At 52.5% G+C, this 20,759-nt stretch overlaps 3 protein-coding genes across 4 annotated transcripts in view; 2 read left to right on the forward strand and 1 right to left on the reverse strand.

Annotated features, from left to right (window-relative positions):
- Window positions 1-187: 187 nt before the first annotated feature.
- Window positions 188-10,930, forward strand: PABPC1L (poly(A) binding protein cytoplasmic 1 like). The gene is made up of 15 exons (XM_051803086.1): window positions 188-380; window positions 1,133-1,326; window positions 1,831-1,946; window positions 2,716-2,855; window positions 3,669-3,763; window positions 4,000-4,137; window positions 4,677-4,772; window positions 5,379-5,645; window positions 6,158-6,248; window positions 6,547-6,672; window positions 7,698-7,825; window positions 8,179-8,272; window positions 9,118-9,248; window positions 10,028-10,111; window positions 10,699-10,930. Exons 1-14 carry the CDS (start codon window positions 188-190, stop codon window positions 10,103-10,105), a joined length of 1,887 nt encoding a protein of 628 aa, XP_051659046.1. The 3' UTR covers window positions 10,106-10,111; window positions 10,699-10,930.
- Window positions 10,931-13,708: 2,778 nt separating this feature from the next.
- Window positions 13,709-17,922, reverse strand: TOMM34 (translocase of outer mitochondrial membrane 34). Its single transcript, XM_051803054.1, has 7 exons — window positions 17,670-17,922; window positions 17,437-17,536; window positions 17,168-17,320; window positions 16,422-16,582; window positions 16,021-16,165; window positions 15,254-15,380; window positions 13,709-14,736 (listed from the first exon to the last, which is right to left on the reverse strand). The coding sequence occupies exons 1-7, from the start codon at window positions 17,920-17,922 to the stop codon at window positions 14,638-14,640; spliced, it is 1,038 nt and encodes a 345-aa protein (XP_051659014.1). The 3' UTR covers window positions 13,709-14,637.
- The window catches only part of STK4 (serine/threonine kinase 4), a 44,966-nt gene continuing 42,052 nt past the window's right edge, over window positions 17,846-20,759 (forward strand). The window contains exons 1-2 of one of the 2 annotated variants that reach the window (XM_051803038.1): window positions 17,846-17,952; window positions 20,402-20,482. In XM_051803038.1, coding sequence (XP_051658998.1) covers window positions 17,921-17,952; window positions 20,402-20,482 — 113 coding nt within the window. In that variant the 5' untranslated portion in view covers window positions 17,846-17,920. Of the gene's footprint in view, window positions 17,953-18,537; window positions 18,659-20,401; window positions 20,483-20,759 lie in introns of those variants that run through there. The other variant, XM_051803039.1, reaches the window with a different exon arrangement.

The raw sequence follows: 20,759 nt of genomic DNA on the forward strand, positions 1-20,759 counted from the left end.
TTGGCTGTTGCACCAACACTGAAATGTGCTGAAAAATTTCGGGTTGGTAACTTCCATCGGGCATTCCTTTTCCTACCACTGCTGGTGGGAAGGGAAGGGCGTGGCTGTGGTTGCCGTAGGCGATCTGAAACCTGCACCCTGCAGCCTCGGGTGTGTCTCCCTCTGCAGCTGAGCTCCGTGGGTGACCATGAACGCCAGTGGCCCTGGCTATCCCTTGGCCTCTCTCTACGTGGGGGACCTGCACCCGGACGTGACCGAAGCCATGCTCTATGAGAAGTTCTCACCCGCCGGGCCCATCATGTCCATCCGAGTGTGTCGCGACGTTGCCACGCGCCGGTCACTGGGCTACGCCTACATCAACTTCCAGCAGCCTGTGGATGGTCTGTTCCCTGGGACACAGCTCTGAGGAACGGCCTCACAGCAGGGGCTTGGGCTGTGTGAGGGGTGGAAGGGTGGGCAGTGCGAGAGGAATGACCTGAATGGAGGCATCAGCTGTTGGGGCTTGGGCAATATTCCACTACTTTGAGTTTTGGTTGCAACTAATGGAATGAGTGGGACCCATTCCACTGCAGTCTCTTCTTAGGGACTAGGAAAGGATGTGTCAGCTGGGCTTTGGGTTTAGAGGAGAGGAAGATGAGTTTCAATAGTTACCCCCCTCCGTGAGCTGTGGAGATGCCCCTCCCTGGGGCAGCCAGCTGCCCTCTGGCTCACAGTGTTGGGCCCTTTCCTGGCAGGCATTGCCATGATGCTGAGCTGCAACTGAAAGGTGTTCCATGCTGAAGTGAGGCAGTAGTGATGGGAAGGTGTTTGGTTAGTTGCTCTGGAGACAAAAATCCTTATTGGGTAAATTAGTTGGGCATCTGCCAAACTGGAGTTTGCAGTGAAATGGATGATCCTGTAGGAGTCAGGCATGCTTTGGAGAGGAAACAACCCAGTTAATTAGGAAGGAGTGGTGTGGCTGGAGGGGAGGAAAGGAGAGCATGGGCTTCCCTGGGAGGCAGAGCTGCCTATCTCATTTAGGTTAACAAGCTCCTCTACAACAGTATCCCTGATTCCTGTGCTCACCTCAGCTGCTGCAGGATTTGAAGGAGATCTGTCTCTGTTACTCTCTTCTCCTCCCATTCTTTGCCAGCTGAGCGAGCCCTGGACACCATGAACTTCGAGGTGATCAAGGGCCGACCCATCCGCATCATGTGGTCCCAGCGGGACCCTGGGCTCAGGAAGTCAGGGATTGGAAACATCTTCATCAAGAACCTGGACGACTCCATTGATAACAAAGCCCTGTATGACACATTCTCTGCCTTTGGGAACATCCTGTCATGCAAGGTACACATTCCCAGGGGCCCTGCAGGAGAGGGCTTGCTGCAGAGCTGCCCCTGCTCTCAGCAGTGTGCTCCAGCCAGCTGGAATTCACTTTCTCATTTCACTTCCCACATCTCCTCTAAATTCCCACCTGCTTTGAAGCCAAAAAGCCTTGCTATGCTTCCCCTTGGAATAGGCACTTTCCCCCACCCCACCTTCTTCCCAGAGATGTCCTGTGCCATCCTGTCCAAGTGCATCAATGGTGTGGGGGGCTTGGGGAGCCATAAGCTCCTGGGTATCATTTGTGGATCTGGCCCTGGGATCTCCTGCCTCCCTGACCTGCTGCAAACACCCCAACACAGCTGAGCCTCAATGGGAGCAGGGCATCAGGGAGGGGAAAAGCCCCTGGAAAATGAGGATGTGTTTCCTGTGACTTACTCATGTGCAAACATGGAGAAAAACAGTGTCTGCCTCTTGGGTTTTTTGGTTGCTTTTTTTTTCCCCTTCCCCCCTGCTCTGCATTTGCAGGTGGTTTGTGATGAGAACGGATCCCGTGGCTATGGCTTTGTCCACTTTGAGACTCAGGAGGCAGCGACTCGGGCCATCCGGACCATGAATGGGATGTTGCTCAATGACCGGAAGGTGTAAGTGCAGGAGAGAAGAGTCTCTCCTGAGCTTTGCACTTGGCTCTGCTCCTCCCTTGCCTTGGTGCACCCATGGGAGCAAATGCCCGCCCTGCTCGGCTGCTGTTGTGCTTTCTGTGCTGCTTTCTGTGTTTTCCCCATGTGCTTTCTGTGCTGCTTTCTGTGTTTTCCCCATTTCCCCTCCCTGCTGGGCACAGCAGCTCCACTGCTCTCCAGCAGTGAGTCACTCACGGTCGGTTCTGGTGGAAGTGTGATAGTGGTTTGGAGCTCTTCCCGATGGTGGGGAAGGAGTCCAACCCCAGGCTGGGTTTTATTGCTGAGGCAGTGTAACAAGTGCCCACAAAGCAGGGCTGGTCCTTGATCTCAGCTGTTGGCATCAGATAATCTGGGCAGGAAGAGATTTTGTTGTTCAGCTCTTGCTTGCATTGCATCACTTCATTCTTTACTTCCCACACAGGATGCCCAGAGGGCTTGGGAATAACTTGGAGGAGGAGAGCTGGCACTTGGTGCCATCCTTGGGGTCTTTTGATGTCTCCTGGCATGACATCCCTACTTTTGGTAGTGCCAAGGGGCAGCTGGGTAGGGGAACACCTGAGTGGGACATGCTGAAGTTGCTGGATGTGAAACACATGGTGGGTTTGTGGGTGAGCAAAGCATGGCCTGAGGTGATGGAGTCTCTCTTGGCCTGCAATGAGACAGCTGTGCCTGTGTCCATCTTCGCTCTGCAGGGGACATGGAGGTTCTCAGGTCCTCTCCTTCCCTCCTGCAGGTTTGTTGGCCACTTCAAATCCCACAAGGAGCGTGAGGCAGAGATTGGGGCGAAGGTGGTGGAGTTCACCAACGTCTACATCAAAAACTTTGGGGATGACATGGATGATGACAGACTGCGGGAAATATTCTCCAAGTTTGGTGAGTTGTTGAAGCAAAGTATCCTCATCTAAAAACCTGGAGTTGGGGCAACTGGAAAGTGAGCTGGGGACAGTGCTTGGTTGAAATAGCAGGCCCTTCTCTCAGAGGGATCTGACTTGTTTAAACATTCCCCCATCAAGGGACTGCAGTCACTTCAGTTGCCAGGATGTTACATGTGCTTTCCTGCTATGATGGAGGATAACTTGTACTAGGTGCTCTCTTGAAAAAGTAGCTTTTTTCTTTCTTAGGTAACAAAGGTCAATTTTTATTTTTGTTTTGATTGGTTTCAAGATAATTAAAAAAAACCTATGTGCTGGCTGGTTATAGCCTGGGAATAAGAGATGTTGAGTCTGAATTTAAAAGGCTTTTCAGTTTAACCTGTTACTGGAGGATGCCTCTTGTGATGGGGTTTAGTGTTGTTCCAACCCATGGACCATACTGTCCGTGCTTGGTCAGTGTCATCCCAGGTAACTTGTGGATATCCTTCACAGAAACCCAGTATATGTGTTCATGTATAAAGGTGATGAGAATTCTGGCCAAGGGAGCTCAGTGCACTGGCTGGAGAGGCTGAAAAGCCAAAGGCAGTGAGAGCAGCACCCAGAGTGGGAGGGACTGCCCTCACCAACATACAGCCCCCTGTCCCTGCCTCCCGGGGATCCCACTGTCTGTCCTCCTGCTGGGCTCTTGCTGCCATGGCCACCCAGTCTCCTTGCTGGGCTGGCATCTCATGGTGGCTCCTGAGCATGGTGCCACGTGCCAGCAGCACCCCCTTGGCGGGCACCCTGCAGGTGGCTCTTTGCTTCCCTGTTGCAGGAAAGACGTTGAGTGTCAAGGTCATGATGGACAGTGGCGGCCGCTCCAAGGGCTTCGGGTTTGTCAACTTTGAGAAGCACGAAGAAGCCCAGAAGGCAAGAGGCTCCTCACTGCCCTCTTGGCCCTTGGCTTGTTGGCTGCTGATGTTCCCAACTGTCCTCAGGGGGAACCTCACCGGCTTTGTGCTCGCCTGGGTGCTGGCACTGGGTACCAGGACCTGGCAAGGGGGAGCAGGTCTCTTTGTGGTGGGGCTGCACTGGGGTGGTGGGTGAAGAGTAGAGCTGTGGCCACTTGCTTCCTGCTGAGCCCAGAGCCCTTCCCTGCGCTGCAGGCGGTGGCTGACATGAACGGGAAGGAGATCAACGGGCGCATGGTGTACGTGGGCAGAGCCCAGAAGCGGCTGGAGCGCCAGAGCGAGCTCAAGAGGAAGTTTGAGCAGATCAAGCAGGAGCGAGTGAGCAGGTACCAGGTAAGGGGAGAGCAGGATGCTCCATCCCACAGGTCTGCAGCAGGGATATGCCCTGGGCACCCAGGGACATCCTCGGCTTGGGGACAGCACAGGGCTCTCTAGAACAGATGAGTGTGCTGGGGCCCTCCTGCAATTAAAAACCCGCACAGGTGTCCACTCACTGCCTGGGAATGTCCTGGGAGGCAATATCGGGAAAGAGGAGAAAGATCTAAACCCAGGATGGTGTAGACAGGTGAACAAATGCTCCTGCTCATTAGCAGAAATGAAAATATTAACCTGGGAATGAGGCAGCTTCCTGAGGTCCTGGAGCAGCTTCACAGTGATGGTCTGGGTGCTCTCATCACTCGGGGTGTCTGTACTGCAAGTGGAGCACACACACACTCCAGGCCCTCTCCATGTCACTGCTCCTGCATCCCATCTCACAGGGATGTCTCTGGGATGTCCCACCCTCTGGCTGAGCTGCTGGTTAAACACAGAGCCAGCTTGACAAGCTGCTGTAAATTTTGGGATCTCAAGCTGCTTTTTTCATCTGTTTGCAGGGGGTCAACCTGTATGTGAAGAACTTGGATGATGGGATAGATGATGAGAAGCTGAGGAAGGAGTTCTCCCCCTATGGCACCATCACCAGTGCCAAGGTGAGGGACTGGGGCTCCGGGGGTCAGTCAGCTGGTGTGCTCAGCCCTTGGAAATGGATTGGGGTTATCATCCTATTGAATTACATTTCCCTGCTGATGGCTTGTTTCTCAAGTGTCAATCTTTTCATCAAGACTGGTGTCAGACTTCTCTTGAAGAGTACGCAGTTGGGTGCAGAGGGTGGTCTGGCTTTAAGGTCAGCTGCCTGTAACCTGCCAGGGAGAGATGTTGCCTGGCCCTTGGCAGGACACAGTGTCTCACTGATCCCCGTCCTTTGCTGGCTACTGCAGCATCAAGCACTGCAGCATTGCTGGCCCGTGGGCTGGGGCACAGACCCTCCCCCCTGGACAGTCACAGGCTCCAGATCTCTGGCCGGTCCAGACTCTGCCATCTTCATTTCCAAAACCTACTGGTTTTCCTTGATCAAATCTTCCCCTTCCCCAGAGAAACCTCTCTGTTGGAGAGGTGCAGCCCCATCCATCCCACCCTGGATGTGGGGGCTGCAATGGGCTGCCTGTGGCTGGAGGCTCCCACCCCTCCCTGTGCCGTGCTCTGTGGGTACTGCAGCGATCTCTGGACTTAACTGTCTTGTTCTAATCCAATTTTAGGTGATGACAGACGGTGGCCACAGCAAAGGGTTTGGATTTGTGTGCTTTTCCTCCCCAGAAGAGGCTACCAAGGCCGTGACAGAGATGAATGGAAGGATTGTCAGCACTAAGCCTCTCTACGTTGCGCTCGCTCAAAGGAAAGAGGAGCGGAAAGCAATCCTCACCAACCAGTACATGCAGAGACTGGCAACCATGAGGGCCCTGCCTGGCCCTCTCCTGGGCTCCTTCCAGACCCCTGCAGGGTACTTCCTCCCCCCCATCCCCCAGGTGAGTCCTGCTCCCCAGGGGCAGCCTCGCACAGGGCCCCCAGTTTGTCCTGGGTGGGGGCAGCAGTCAGGCTGAGGAGCAGAGTTGGGTTGTGCAGCCCTGGGCACATGCCCATGGGGGACCAGTGGGATCAGTGCTGGGTTTCCATGTGTCAGGGGGAGATGTGGGTATTCCAGGCAATGGGCTAAGGATTTAGTAGCTACTGCTGCCCCTCGGAGGAGGGAACCAAGGGGGAGTTTGGTGGGAGGGTGTGAGCATGGAGAACAAGTCTGCTGATGAAACCAGGGGAGGGAGAAGGGTTACAGGGGTGCAAAAGCTCCTGGGGAGGAGAAAAGTGGAGCTGCTGCAGAACCTGCTGGCAGCAGGGCTGGAGGTTGGTCTTTAGAGCATTCTGGCATGCTGCAGAGCGTGGCTTTGGCTTGTCTGTCTTTGTGCAGCAGCCACCAAGAGGCTCTAGGTTAGTTCTAACTCGGCTCCCCAGTCACCTTGGATAATGTGTTCTCCTTTCCCAGCCACAAGCCAGAGCTGCCTTCTACGGCCCCAGCCCTGTTGTCCCAGTCCGCCCCTCCACTCGCTGGAGTGCTCAGCCCTCCCGGCCTCCCTGTGAGTCACCCTGTCTCTCCCTGGGGGCTCTCAGCACGAGATGGGCTTGGTCAGGGACTGAAGGTTCTCTAAAAGCAGCACAAAGCCTGTAGCCATGGGGAGTTGTCCTGCAGAAGTGTTCAGGGGTCATGGTGATGGGCATGGGGTGATGAGATGTCACCGGTGACACCAGAGGTGCTCTTGAGCTTTCCCCGACCACAGTCACTCCCCCCATGTCTCCTTCCATGCCTGTGCTACCAAGAAGCTTTATTGCTTATACATAAAGAGTTTTATCATGTGTCTGCTCCATTTCCAGCAGTGTATCCTGAAGCCACCCCCATCCTGAGGGCTGCTGTGCCACCGCGGCGCCTGCTGTCCAACATCAGCACCACGAGACAGGCCTCCACCCAGGTGCCCCGGGTGCTCCCCCAGGCCCAGAGAATGGGTGAGTGGGGAAGGACCCGGCTGGGACATCGCAGCAGTGGTAAAGGTGCTCACTCTGAGCTCAGGTCTCCTGTGAGGATGGATCAGTTCGTGGGATTGCTCGTGGAGGGGTCCGATGGTGCCCCTGGGTGTGGTGGGCCTGGAGCAGTGCCTGTAGTGAAAAAGTGTGTGACTTTTGGGGAAGGTTGTGGTCTTCCAGGTGGGGCAAGTCTCTGATATGCACATTGGTTTTGTTGGCTGCTGCTCCTTGAACATGTTCACTAAAGCACTGATGCAGCCGTGGCAGCTGGGCTTAGTACTTGGACCCAGGTGGAGGGTGGGAAAGGACCTCTGGGGAAGAGGCAGGAGATCTTCCAGGCTCTGGATGAACTGCTGCCAAGGCTAAGCCTCCAATGAAACACACGTGTTCGACACACTTGGAGCTGGGAACCAGACCTTGCTGGCATCCCCAGTGCCTTGCTGTTCTGGGGCTGTCCCTGTGTCCCAGGGTGTCCCCTCTGCACAGGACCATCTGCTGGGGCAGCATCTGCCTACAACCTTCCCAGCTTCAGGGTCATCCTTCCCAGCCAGGGTCATCCTTGGCACTGAGTGCCTTATTGCTGAAGTGAGCAGGGGGACCAGGAGGGCTGTTTGTGGCTCCTCCTCCCTCCTGTTGTTATTGTCCCCTTGTTCCTCTGCCCTCGCCTCCCTGCAGGAGGGGAACCAAGGTGAGCTGGGGTCTTGCAGCCCACCCTTCTCAGTGCTGTTCCCATCCTCTGGCTTCTGATGCAGATGGGTGTTTCTGGAGGAGAGAACTATAAACTATAAACTCTCCTGCCCTCTGCTCAACATCAGCCCACCCCAGCCAGCAGGGTGACACTGCCCTGCCTGTCCTGAGAAGCTCTCTTTGACCTGGGGGCTGCTTTCAGCCCATGAGGGATTTTTCAGGCCCTCCAGATGAGCACATTGCCCTTGTGGCTTCAGCCTCCGTGGCACAGGCATGTGTTTAAGGGCTCTGCCTTGCAAATGCTCTCGTCCCCGTTGCAGCCAACATCGGGACACAGACGGTCAGCACTCGGGGCGCCTCCTCCTCCCTGCCACGGGGTGCCTACAAGTACTCCTCGACCGTCAGGAACGTGCCCATGGGGCACCTGCCACCCGTGGTGCCCCCGCAGGTAAGAGCTCTGCAGCCACCACAGTGTGACAGTCCTGGTCCTGCTCTGTGATGGCACAGCTGCTGATCCCAGGCAGCCCCGTGGCTCCATGTCTGGTGCTATGGGAACCTTTCCTGGGGGCTGCTGGAGTGACTGGGGCTGTGGATCCAGTAGCCACACAGCTGTGATGCCTGGCTCCAGCTTTCCTGGAAGCTGGTGTTTGGATACAAACAGACAGAGCCAGAGCCTCCATGAGCATCTCGGGAGGGTGAAATGCCCCGTGGCATTCAGGATCCAGCAGTGTTCCTGAAAGCCAGGTAACTTTTGCATCATTCCAGCCTTTGATTGCTGCTCTTCCCTGTTTTTTTCTCCAGGTGGTAGAACCTGCTGTGTGTGTCCAGGGGCAGGAGCCACTGACAGCATCCATGCTTGCAGCAGCCCCTCCTCGGGAGCAGAAGCAAATGATCGGTGGGTGTCAGGCTGCTCTGCTGGAGTAGGTCCAGCTGTGGGGTCGTGAGGGCACGTGTGCTTGCATGCACCAGGGGAGACCCAACTGCTGGGAGAAGCTGTAAGGCCTGTGGGATTGCTCTGGTATTGCACTGCTTTAAAAAGATAACCATAAATTCAGTCTGTGGTGGAACTGGATGGGAGCAACAAAACCACTCCCTGTCTGTGTGAGCTGCCTGGCAGTGAGACAGTGTCTGGCAAAGCTTGGCAGAGAGACAGAGCTCCATCCATCCTGCCTGTGCTGCCAGGCCGTGGCAAGGTGGTTGTGGTTCCCCTGGGCTCTGAGCCATCACTGCTCTTGGTCACTGATGAACAGCTTGGTGGCTGTAGGGGTTAAGGTCAGCTCTGCCACACAGCCCTTGGGCTTCAGGTGTCCCATGGTGGAGTGGGCAGTGCCCTGGCAAGGGAGGGCGTTGCTTGTCCTGCTGCTGGGAGGTGCCCTGCTCCATCTGCCCCATGGGCTTGGCCTGGCCAAAGCACAGCAGGTCACAGACTGGCTCTTTCCTCCCCAGGAGGGAACAGCTCCTGCAGAAGTTGGCACCTCCACCTGCATGTTGATGGGCAGGTGTGGGCAGCATCCCTGTTCCCTCCCCTGCTCCCAGTGCAGGTGCCTGCTGCTGACCTCACCCAGCAGCTTCCTGCTGCTGGGACTTGCTGGAGTAGGTTTGCTTGTGAGCAGTGACTTTTCCACCACCATCACCACCCTTGTATCCCTTTTCAGTTGAGAAGGCAGGAGGGCTTGTGCTGGGTTTGAAAACTCTGGAGGGCTTGCCTAGTGCTGATGTCCTTCCTGCTGTTTGGAGCAGGTGAGCACCTCTACCCTCTGGTCTACTCGATGCATCCCTTGCTGGCTGGCAAGATCACTGGGATGCTGCTGGAGATGGACAACTCTGAGCTGCTGCTGCTCATGGAGTCCCCTGACTCCCTGCACTCCAAGGTAGGAGTCACTCGGTGCCCAAACACATCCCTTTCCCAAGGGCTGACTCCCTGCTGCTGCAAGGAAGGGTGACCCCAGCCCAGGAGAGGGGCCCAGGACATGGATTGCCAGGGGAAGAGCAAGGAGCTGCTGGTTTTATTTTCAAGTGAAGAAGGAGCCCCAGTGATGTCACCATACCCAGTGTCATCCACCTTCAGCAAAAGGAGAAACTTGGAGCAGATCCCTGAAAGCACAGGACAAGCTCTGAGGGTGGTCTGGAAGTGACTGGGAAGTAAAAGAGGGAAAAGGAGGTTGGGTGTTGCTCCCTGGAAGGAGACGGGGAGATACTCTTTCCTGAGAATAGAAAGCAGATAAATACTGCCTCTCTGCAGTGTTTATTCAGTTTCCTCCTTAACCCTGTTGAATATTTAGCTTTGGTTCCAGTTGCAGTGAATTGATTGAGGCAGGATCCACTTTCACCCTTTCACTGACTTTTTTTTTTTTTTTTTTTTTAATTTTATTTTGGAGGAGTGTGGGCTCTGCTGGGTGGTGTCAGGCAGCTTTACCTGCAGAGAAGCCCCAGAATTTCCCTTGGGAAGAGACAGGAAATGTCTTTGGGCTGATCAGTCTCCTGCAGAAGCAGCAGACCTGGATTTTATAATTATAATTTAAGTCCTTTACCTCTTGGAAGTGGTTCTGTGCAGAGACCAAGTCGGGACCTGGAATACTGAATTCCTGGTGCAGTGCACTCCTCCACTGGAGCAACTCAACTTCCCCTTCCTTGTGTTCTCTGTTGTAAGATCGAGGAGGCAGTCGCTGTTCTCCGAGCACACGAGGCCACGGACACCTCCCATAAGGGCAGTGCCTTCCTGCAGTGACTCCAGGTGGGTGCTGGGAGCTGTGCATGGTGTGCTCAGGGGCTCTGGTTTCTCACTCTGAAACTGGGGATTGAGTTTCTCATCCAAACCAAGTAAAGTTTGATGAGTAACAGAAGTATCTTTGACTGTAATGTTCCATTTCTTAAACTGCACCCTCCGTTTTCCAGGGTTAGTCCAACTGCAGAGACCTTGTTCTGTGGGGTTTTTTTCTGTGTTGATGAGGGCAATGACCATGCAACCAGAAAGGCAGATGGGAAAGGACCTTGCTTTTCTGTGGGTCTAGTGGGGACCGGCACAATCTTTCCTGGGACTTTTTTTTTCTTTTTAAATCAGAATCTTGGCAGGAGATGCCCTATAAAATATCCTTTGTGGGCTTTATCAGGAGAGCTGGTCCTGCTGCTGCAGCTGGGACAGACACATTAACAAGCAATTGAGGCTCTCATGTACCCTTATCTTTGAAGGTAGTATTTTCTTGACTTGTGGTATAAATGAAGTTGTGTGTAATCTGAGTTCAGGTGAATTTCATCTTGTCTGGTTGAAATTTTTCCTTTAGCATTTGAAAACTGTATTTGAGGGTTTTCTGTTTCTTGTAGGCTCCGGGACTGAGAGTGAGCCCTAAGAATGTTGCTTTTGAAGAACAGGAGCAGCAACCCCACCATGCTGTTGGAATTATACCTGTACAGAGACCCTGGCTTGTCTTCAGTGCCCCATCCTATTGTTTGTATGTGTTGTAAACCTTGTAGAATTGCTTCCTTCTGCACCTGTAAAAATCCCCACATTAAATCTCTTCTCACCACTGAAAGCACCCTGTGAAATGTAGTGTGGAACCCACCCTGATTCAGTTGCCCAGGAAATAACTGCTGCTGCTGAATCATCATTTTAGGGAATTTATTGGGTTATGTAGTTTTACTTGTTCATGTAGTTGACACTAATAAAGAACTGATGCTTCCACTCTTGAAGCATGGGTTAGTTCCCTTGGCAGAAGGACAGCCTGTGCTTTGTTTCAGGCAGGTGGAGGGATGGACGTGGGTCAGGCTGAAGTAATTAGTGTTTGAAGTTTGTGATGCTGGTGGGGTGGCAGGACTGAGAGCTGACAGAAGGTTCTTTCTGAATCTTAGGAGGATGGATTTAAGCAAAATTCACACAATCTACCTGGATTTTATCCTCTCTAGATAGCTGTTTTAAACTTCCTCTTAGAAGGTGTCATCTTCCTGTGGTTCTCCTTTAGTAATGGACCTTGTACTCCTGCAGGACTGCCCCTGAATGTCTTCTGCTGGTCACATGGGGGCTGTGTGTGTGTCTGTGGTGCACAAGATCCAGCTTTTGAGGTATTGTGCAGTAGCTGTAAATCAAAAGCTGCTTCTCCAATGTGTGTTCCTGACCAGTGGTGTCAAGGAGTCACTGAAGGGCCTGAAACCACATCATGTCCCACTGGGGTGCTCCCTGCTCACAGTTGTAGCTGTGACCTGTTACTGCTGTGTTCTGCTCTCTGTGTTGCTGTCATCATCCTGGCCTTAATCCTCTGCTCTTCCCAGTTAAGGAAGGCACTTCAGTCCCCAGAAGCTCCTTGGTGCTTGAGGCTGGTGATGCACTGACCTCATTTGACTGCTTCCTTGAGCTGGCAGGAGCAGAACACCTCCACCAGCACCACCCACCCTCTTTCTGTGCAGCTTGTGTACTGCTGGTGGTGTCTCAATCTTCCTTCTGTGCTGTATCATACTCTCACTTCAGCTCCCTGCTGAGTCACCCCTCCTACCTCTTGTTTTCCTTCCAGCATTTTAATAGAACAGTTTACACATTTGCTCCTGCTCGGCTGGGACTCTGCCCTGGGGCTTCTCATCGTTCCTTTTTCTCACCTTCATTTTGCCAATTCTTCCTCTGACCTCCTTCAATACTTATTTTCCTCTTAGTGGATTCCTCAGCCTGAACTGTGTGCTGTTTATATCTTCTCCTCAGTGAGATGCTTATGAAGGACTTTAATTAGCTTAATATACCCGACCTTCATTTGAGTTGTTATTTCTCTCAAAGTGTAACTGGCTGGAAGGTTTTTCTGCTTTGTCTCTAGAGGAAAAATGTTTATTTGCATTAGTGTAATGCATGTAAGGAGCTGGAATAAGCCTGTACAGGTAAACTTCATTCTGCTGTTGGTTAGGTTGGCTGCAGCCTCTTTTCAGGTGTGCCTGTGACAACACCTATGATCTCAGATGGCTGGGCTGGGTGAATGCTCTGTAAAGCCAGAGGGAATGCAGAGTGGGGGCCAGGAACACAGGAATGTTGGAATAGCCTAAGAAAGGACCTGAACAAGGAACAGGGTCTTGAAATTTTTTATCAGCAAAAGGTGAAGTTGGCACTTGGATCTCTGGTTGGAAAGTTTTCAGAATAGCTCCCTGGCTGGACTCCTGGGGAAGTCTGAGGCTTTAGGGAGTTAGGGCAGGAGCAGCAATGCAAATATGAGTCTGGAGGCTCCAGTCTGGAACAGCTGCTGTGAAAGAGGCAGATGGTGTGTCCCTGTGACAAACCCTCTCCAGCTGCTCCTGTGGACAGCACTCCCTTTGCTCACCAGAGCAGTGTCCTGCATGAACAGCAGCACCATGGCTGGAACAGGAGAGTCAGGAGCAGAAGTGACCCCCCCCAGCTTGCAGTGGTGTCTTCTTGCTGTGCTTGCCCTTTGCCTGCCTGGTGGTATTGCTGGGGAAAGCCCTGGAGATGAGGCACAAACAGCACTGATGTTGCTGTGAGGGGAAGGAGGGTGAGTGCTGGTGCTGCAGGGAGCTGCAGTTGAACAGGGCAGGAATCTGCCCTCAGGGAACAGCAGGGCTCTTACAAGGACAGCTCTGGACTAGGTGAAGCCAGTCCTGCTCCTGGATTCTGTGACCTTCCTCTGCTCCTCTGTGTGCTGCTGTGTGCTTCCCCACCCTGACAGCCATCCCACCTCCAAGGTGCCTGGGCAGATGCTGGCTGTGGGATCAATGGAGCTGCCTCACTTGGAAGCGGGAGTGGAGTGAATGGAGCCATTTGTACCCCCCAGGGAGGAGTTGTTTCAAGCCCTGGCCCATTACAGCTGATGGAGTACAGCCCTGGGACCTACAAAAAGCTATTTAATGTCAGGCTAAGGGAAGAAGTCTTTGTCTTTAATGGCATTAGAGGGATTGTCTGCTCTCTAAATTCAATTGGTGCAGTACCTGCCTCAAACACTGACTGCTGGGAGAAGCAAGGTGGGAAACTAAGATACCTGAACCCTGACTTCAGGGCTGGCTTCTATCTCCTGGCCTTTATTGTGAGGTGGATCAGGTCTAGCATTGTCCAGCATCTGGACTTACTAGCTGAAGCAGTGTGCAAGTGAAAAATGGTTGGAAACCCTAATGCAGTGCTGTGCTTCCCACTGGCATGCCCTTCCCAGCCCCAGTGTCCCTAGAGCTATAGGCTTTCTTGTTCTGAGCCCTAACTTTAATGGCCACTAAGAGCTGAGGCCACTGTCTGAAAGAGCAGGGCCCTGTACAGTGCTTGAAGTGCTCTGACAAAAAGGTGGGACAGTGTGAAGTGGTTAAAGAAGTGTATCAGTTCCCCTATACCCTCCATCCCATAAAAAACACAGCTCCAAACTGAAAATAAACATGGCTTTAATGGTTTTAACAGTTCACAGAGTAACTCCAACTATCTCTTTACCTACCATTTTAAATCAGTGCCATCAATACCAGATCAGGAGAAGACCAAAAAGCATAAACATGCATTGAAGTAGTAAGCCAGACCTCAGCTGGGATGTTACTGAAAATTCTCCTCCCTGTAACACCCCATAGCAACTGCTCCAAAAGGCACAGAGGAGCTAAAGTGGTTTTTAAAAAAAAAAAAAAAAAGACAAAAAAACCATTGCAAAATTCCCAAGCACCCAGAATCTGTAATAGTGCACAGTGTAACAAGGCAGGCTTAACTTGCTGCTGTTTTCTTAAATGTGCAGAATAACTAAAGAAAGCTGCTACTGTAAACATCTGCCCAGCCACACTAAGCAGCAGAACCCAGCTGAGGGCCAGCAGGCATCAAGGGGGCGAGGGAACAAGCTCAGCCCTGTGCAAGTAACTGTGCCCCTGTTACAAGAAGGGTATGTGGTGCTCTGGCAACTACAGCAGTTCTTGCAGCCACCTTATTTCAGTAATAGCAGCACAAATGCAGCAAAACTGTCACCTGAATAAGGACAAAAAACCCTCTGTTTGCAGCTCTTCAGAAAGAACAGCCACTTCACATGCATCTCAGCCAGCATGGAAAGAGTCCCTGAGGCCAGTAGTTACAGGCAAGTTGACTTCAACCAGGGAAGGGCATTAAAACTATGCATGATCTTAGAGCCAGATTAATAGAGTTTGATACAGATTGTGTCTTAACATTCCTTATGCTGGTACAGAACCTCTTAGATCTCAGCAGCAGTGGAAGATAGATTTCAGTACAGATCCTGCATCAAGATTGGTCCCTGTAACAACATGAGAAGGGAAAAAGCTTTCTCCTGCAGTGGAAAACAAAGCTTTCCTTGTTGCTTGGTTACCCTAGGCTCTGTTCAGTTCTTGAAGTAATCTCAGTGCAGCTGTGTTCTTTGGTTCAGTTTTCAACAAGCTCTTGATATCAGCAATACTTGATTTGTAATCCTAGAAAGAGAGTATTTTTTAAGGGTTAGTGCATTAAAAATGCAGTTTAAGGCTGCAGAACTACTACTCAGGAACAGAGGCAAAGGCAACACAGGTAAGCCTCTGACTCCCTCTCTATAACTGCTCAAGCCCTGGCATTGATGTAGCTGTTCTAAAACATGCTTAAACTAGGGCTGAGAAGATAATTTCATGACTCAAGTGAGTTCTGAGTCCAAGACCAATGCACTGCATAGTCCAGCACTGCCTCCAGAATTTCTCATGAGACACAAAAAGATAAAGCTCAACACAACACACAGCTGCTTTCAGCATCTCTAGGGATGGGACCTATGTGGAAAAACTCATGAGATCCAAATACTGATGTGAAAGAAAATACCCTCTCAGTCCATACAGGTCTCAGCTACCTGTTGGCAGATGTTGTCTAGCACAGAAACAAGTTCTAAAGGACACCTATGGCTCTGATTATGCACAATCAGGCATCTAGTCCTAGCCTAAAACCCTTCAAAAACTCCTGACTTACCTTCAGTTCTTTAAATGCTTGAGCACGCCTGTAGAGTGCCTTCACGTTCTTAGGATCTAACTTCAGAGCTTCTGTGCAGTCCTGTGCTGCCTCCTTGTATTGCTTCAGGGTCAGGTAACAGAGAGCTCTGCAAAACAGATACCTGGTTAGAGATCTCTGGCTGAAAACAGCACCTACTGCTGCAGCATACAGAGCAGGTCCCAGTGGAGCACAAAGCTGGGCTCCAAAACCAGCCTTGATTCTCACACGTTATGTCATCTTACTTCTTGAGCCCAGGTTTTTTTCAGTTAAAAGGAGGGGGGGAAAAAAAGGAAATGGTTTTTTGATTTAAAGAGGGAAAAAAAAAAGGAGGATGTTTAGAGCAACCTGCTCTGAAGCTGAAGACCCTGAAGCTAAAGAACCTGCACTTTGAGGATGCAGGTTCCTGTCTATACCAGTGCAGCATGTGTTCTGCTTGCTGCAACTGCCTTAGAAGTACTCTAAGTACAGTACTTTGTGGTTTGTAGGACAACACAGGCCACTCAGAATACCCCAGTCCTGGCAGACAAAGCATTAAAGGGAGTAGGCCCTTCAGTGTCTCCAAGGGTTTTGCAGTACCTGATCAAAGAATGTTACACTACAGGGGAGACTGCACTTGGGGTGGGTGTGTGTAGGTGGTTTTGTTTTATTCATTAGTTTGGGTGCAAACGTTAGACAGCTCTGTCAGAAGTACCACAGTGACCTTTATAAAGGGCCAAGAAGTACTTGGGCAAAGAGCTGAGCAGTACCTGTTGGTGTAAGTTGCACATTCCTGGTTGAGCTTTAAACTCTCAGTGTACTTCTCAACCGCTCTTTTATGGTTTCCTTTCTTTACAAGTTCGTTTCCTTCTTCCTTCAGAGTTCGAGCTCTCTCCATGCCAGCAGCAGTCTGGCCTGGAAACAGTGTGGAAGGATACAGAACACCATAAAACCAACAAGAACATCACAGCATCCCAGAAAACAGATACCCCCATACCAGAGGTGAGACACTGAGATATCAAAGGGACGAAAAGGCTGTGGCAGAGCCTGGCCTGGGTCTCTCCAGGCTGCAGCCCCAGCTGCAGACACACTGAGCAGGTGTGGCAGCTGCCTTGTTCGTCACCCTTGTGAGCTGCAGGGCTCTGTGCCCAGCCCAAGGGCATGCTCCCACCTGGTTTTCCCTGTGGTGCAGTTGCAGGAGGAGTGTTTGCCCCAGGGGCTCCAGGAGAAGGAACGCTCCACCTCGTCTGGGCAGAAACAGGCACTGTGGGGATTGGCGGCAGCTTCTGACGCCAGTTCACGCCATCCTTCTCCAGCAGGGCTTTAGTCATCCTGGAAGGGACGCTCCCAGTCACCCTGGCTGTTGGCTGGATGGGCCACACAGGAGCCAGCAGGGTCACTTTTTAACCCAGTTTGTGTACCAAGGACAGCACCTCTCCCCTGATCTTTTTACATGCATCTCAACTAGGTTCCTTCTACAGGCAGGACATTTATGAAAAGATCTTCTTTGTGTCAGCAGGGCTAAAAATATCACAGGACAAGGGCTGGGGCTGCCAGTGCTCAGGTGAGCAAGAGACATGCATTTCACTCCTCAGTCTGGCAAGCCATGAACCGAAACAGAAAGCACCAGGAAGAGAACAGGACTACAGCAGCCTGTAAATGCAGTCAGCATCGAGAGGCTTAAAGGATAGGGCACTAGAGCTTGTATTTTATTATTTCCCTTAGACCAGACACTGAGCAAAGCAGAAACAGTCCCAGAGAAATCAGGCAGCATCTTGAAAGGACCTACGGGCTCAGGCAGATAGAGGGAGCATGGCCAGGCCTTGCTTTACTCAAGCTGGGGCCCAGCTTGCTCCTGACAGCGCTGCAGGGATGCAGCAAGGCTGGCGGCACAGGACCCGCGCCTGCCGGCGTTACCTGTTGACTCCATCGTGCGCCGCCTGCACGGAGCAGTCCACCTGCAGCGCGGTCTTGTAGTCCACGTAGGCCAGCGCGTACCTCTCCAGAGCCTCGTAAGCCGCCGCCCGCCTCAGGAGGGGCTTGATCCCGAACGGGACCAGCTCGAGGGCGCTGCGGCAGAGGGGGCACAGCGGGGTGAGCCAGCGCGGCTCCGGGGCGGCCGCGCAACCGGGCCGGGGGAGCAGCCGAGCGCCCTCCGGCCCGCCGGTGACCCCGGCCCCGCTCACCTGGAGCAATCGGCCACGCACAGGCTGCAGGCGCCGTCCTTGAGGTGGCAGGCGGCGCGGTTGGCGAGCAGCACGCTGCGCTCCTCGGCGGCGGCATCCCCTGCGCGGGAGAGCGGGGATCCAGCCGGGATCCAGCGGGGATCCAGCCGGGATCCAGCCGGGATCCAGCCGGGATCCAGCCGGGATCCAGCGGGGTCCGCCCGCCGCCCCCCCGCCCCGGGACGCGCCCGTACCTGACGCCTCCAGCTGCTCCAGCGCCCGCGTGTAGAGCGCGGCGGCCGGGCCGTACTGCCCGCGGCGGAACTCCTCGTTGCCGGCCCGGCGCAGCGCACCGGGGGACGCGGCCATCGCGCCCGGGAAGCCGCGCCCTCGCCGGGCCGGGGCGGGCGCTCCCCGCGGCATCCGGCGGCGGGCGGAAGCGGCGGCGGGGCGGGGAGGCATGGGGCGGTGAGAGACGGAGCGCCGGGATCGCCGAGTCGCCGACATGGAGACGGTGCAGCTGCGGAACCCGCGCCGGTAAGCGGGGGGCGCGTCCCCGCCGGGGATGCTCCGGCCTTGGGAGCGGGGCGAGCGGGGCCGCTCCGAGCCGGCCCGAGGGGCGGCGGGGGTCGGTGGCTTCGCCCCGAGCGGCGCCGGCAAGTGCTGGGACAGCACCGAGCGCAGGCGGTGGGGAAATGGCTCGAGCTGCAGAGCCGGGGAGAAGGCGGCGGCTGCGGGCGCTCGCAGCGGTACCGCGGCTGTACCGAGCTGTGCCCACCTGTGCCGGCCGAGCGACGGAGCCCCGCTCGCCTGTTTTTCCCTCTCGTCTCTGTCCGGGTGAGTTCCGTGCGGGTCCGCTGGCGCCGGGGCCGTGCCCAGCTCGGTGCCCTGCCCTGGCACCTCCGCCGGGCCCGGAGCATCCCGGGGTTTGGGCTGAGCTCCACGAGCCGCCTATCTCGGAGCGCCAGGCCGGGCCGGGCTGCGGAGGGAGAGCTGGAGATCGGCGGCAGCTTGAATGAAGTGTCCGTGTCAGAATCCTATCAGCGGCTGGCAGCTGGGGCCCGGGGAATCAGCGGCGAACAAAGGAAGCTGCGGGCGCTGCTCCTCAGTGAGATTGGCTCGGTTCGTTAAACGGACAGCGATGTATCTTCTGTTAAAAGCAAAAACTGGATTTTATTCTGTAATTGCATATGCTGGTGCTTAGCTGGCAGGTGATTCAGATTAGATCTGAATAACAACAAAGGTGAGGTTGAGTTTGTGTTGCTGTTATATCCGCGTTGTATAAACATCCAGGAGGAAGGCAGCGTGTGCCTGACAGCAGCGAGTGCTCTGCATGAACCAGACAGCCCAGAGTAACTCAGCTCCCAGTCTATAGCAGAAATGAGGTTGTTTGCTGCAGGCACTGTGGTTGTCTGGTTATTGTGCCTGGGTATGTTAAAAGCCTTTTTGTCCCCTTTTATGCTGGTAGAATTTAGGCCTCAACTTCAGCAAGAGGGGTCTGCCTCTCACATCACCGCTTTTTGGGCTCTTTGGAAATGGTGGCTTATGTGGTTGCTGATGCATATATTAATTTCATCTCCCCCCTTTTCCCACACCTTCTTCCCTCCCCGTTTTCACAAGGGCAAGTAACATTCTGTTTAATGCTTATCTGTGCAGGGAAGCTAGTGACTGCTTTCAGTATTTCACCACTTCCTGAGTCTGCTTCTATATAATGTTTCCTTTGCTTCAGGAAGCCATTGTATGTGCTCCATGCGCGAGCTGCTCCTCCTGTGTGGCTTTTGTACATAAATGTTATAGCCAGGGATCAATGAGTAGTTTCTCACTCTGCTTCTGAAGAAATTGGGGAAAAAAGTCATATATTTAAAAATTAGTATGCCTGTGACTGGACTCTTGATATTTAACAGTAGCGGTTGGAGCTTTCAGGAGTAATTTACAGTTGCGGGTGTCCTCGCGTATTTCACTTTAAACACTGATCACTGTGAGACCAGGCAGTGCTAAGAGCTCTGAGACTCATAAGTTTCTGTGTTTCAAAAACTCGCATGAGCCGGTTTGGGGAGATTGGAGGGGTTTTTGTCATGTGTTTCATTGTTGTTTCAGATATTTTAATTTTTTTTTAGTTGGTGCGAAAATGAAAGAGCTTGTTTGTGGGCAGTTGAATAGTGTATCATTGACAATAAAATACTTAGTTTTCAGAACCTTTTGTTACGTAGTCCTTAGCTGTTTCAGAAGGTTTGGTGAACAGCTCTCAGTGTGGACAGAAACAAATATGATTGATCTTGTTGCTTTGTGCATGAAACCTCCCTAAAAGCTGTACTGGGGGAGAGGGGGGCCAAGTGCAGGATCACATCACATGGCGTGGGGTTTTTTCCCCAGAAGGTGTTTCAGCTGACTCTTATTAGCAATACATTTAAGAGTCATGGCATTAAGATACTGCAATAGTCAGATACAGTTTCCTTTTTCTTTTTTCCTGGTAGAATTTTCCTAGTACGTATCCAGGCCCACAAAGTTAAGATCTGAACTTTTGATGTTAAAAACGTACAGGTGAGATCAGTATTGTCTCTTGCTCTCCCAACAAATGTATTCCACCCACACTCTTGAGCATCAGGGAAGATGATGTTCCCTTTTGCTTGGCTTTGGTAGGTATCCTTTCACTCCAGATATTGAAATTTAGCAGATATGTTCAATAGCTGTTAGACTCTGCTGCACTGTGTTAGGATGTGACCACCAGCATAGAGATCCTGGAATGCATTTCTATCAAGGTGAGGTGTAGAACATTCTGTTCTTTTGTAATTCCCGGTCCATTTTTGCTGTTGGATGCTAATAATATTCACTCTTCTTGTCAGGTGAAATAAACTTACTTGATAATCAATTTACTTCACACCAAGCCTTTTGTACGTTTAAGTTGTGCTGTTTATTCTTCTGTTTCAGCAAAGCCCAAACTGCCATAAAATTAAATGCCATAATTTCTCTCTTCTTGCCCGTACAGGCAGCTGAAGAAGTTAGATGAAGACAGTTTAACCAAACAACCTGAAGAAGTGTTTGATGTACTGGAGAAGCTTGGAGAAGGGTACGTGCTCTGTTCAATGGGCCCAATGTACATGTCTCTGAGGAGAAATCTGTGTAATGGGGGTGTGTTCAGTGATCTCTGCTGTTTCATTTTTGTTGTGAGCTTATTTCTGCACAGGTACGTACTAACATAGTGACAGTGTTTGGTTAGTAACAGAGTAAAGAATTTGTTTCCCAAGAGTGTGATATCTTAATCCAAACAGTAGCTTACGGCTCAGCAGTAGGGAGTTGAAGCATTGTTGAAAAATGCCAGCCTGGAGTTGATTGAACCCTGTGGG

This window comes from Manacus candei, unplaced genomic scaffold, assembly GCF_025592945.1.
Source record: "Manacus candei isolate 608988 ecotype Guabito, Panama unplaced genomic scaffold, ASM2559294v1 h1tg000057l, whole genome shotgun sequence".
In the NCBI taxonomy this organism is placed as follows: domain Eukaryota; kingdom Metazoa; phylum Chordata; class Aves; order Passeriformes; family Pipridae; genus Manacus; species Manacus candei.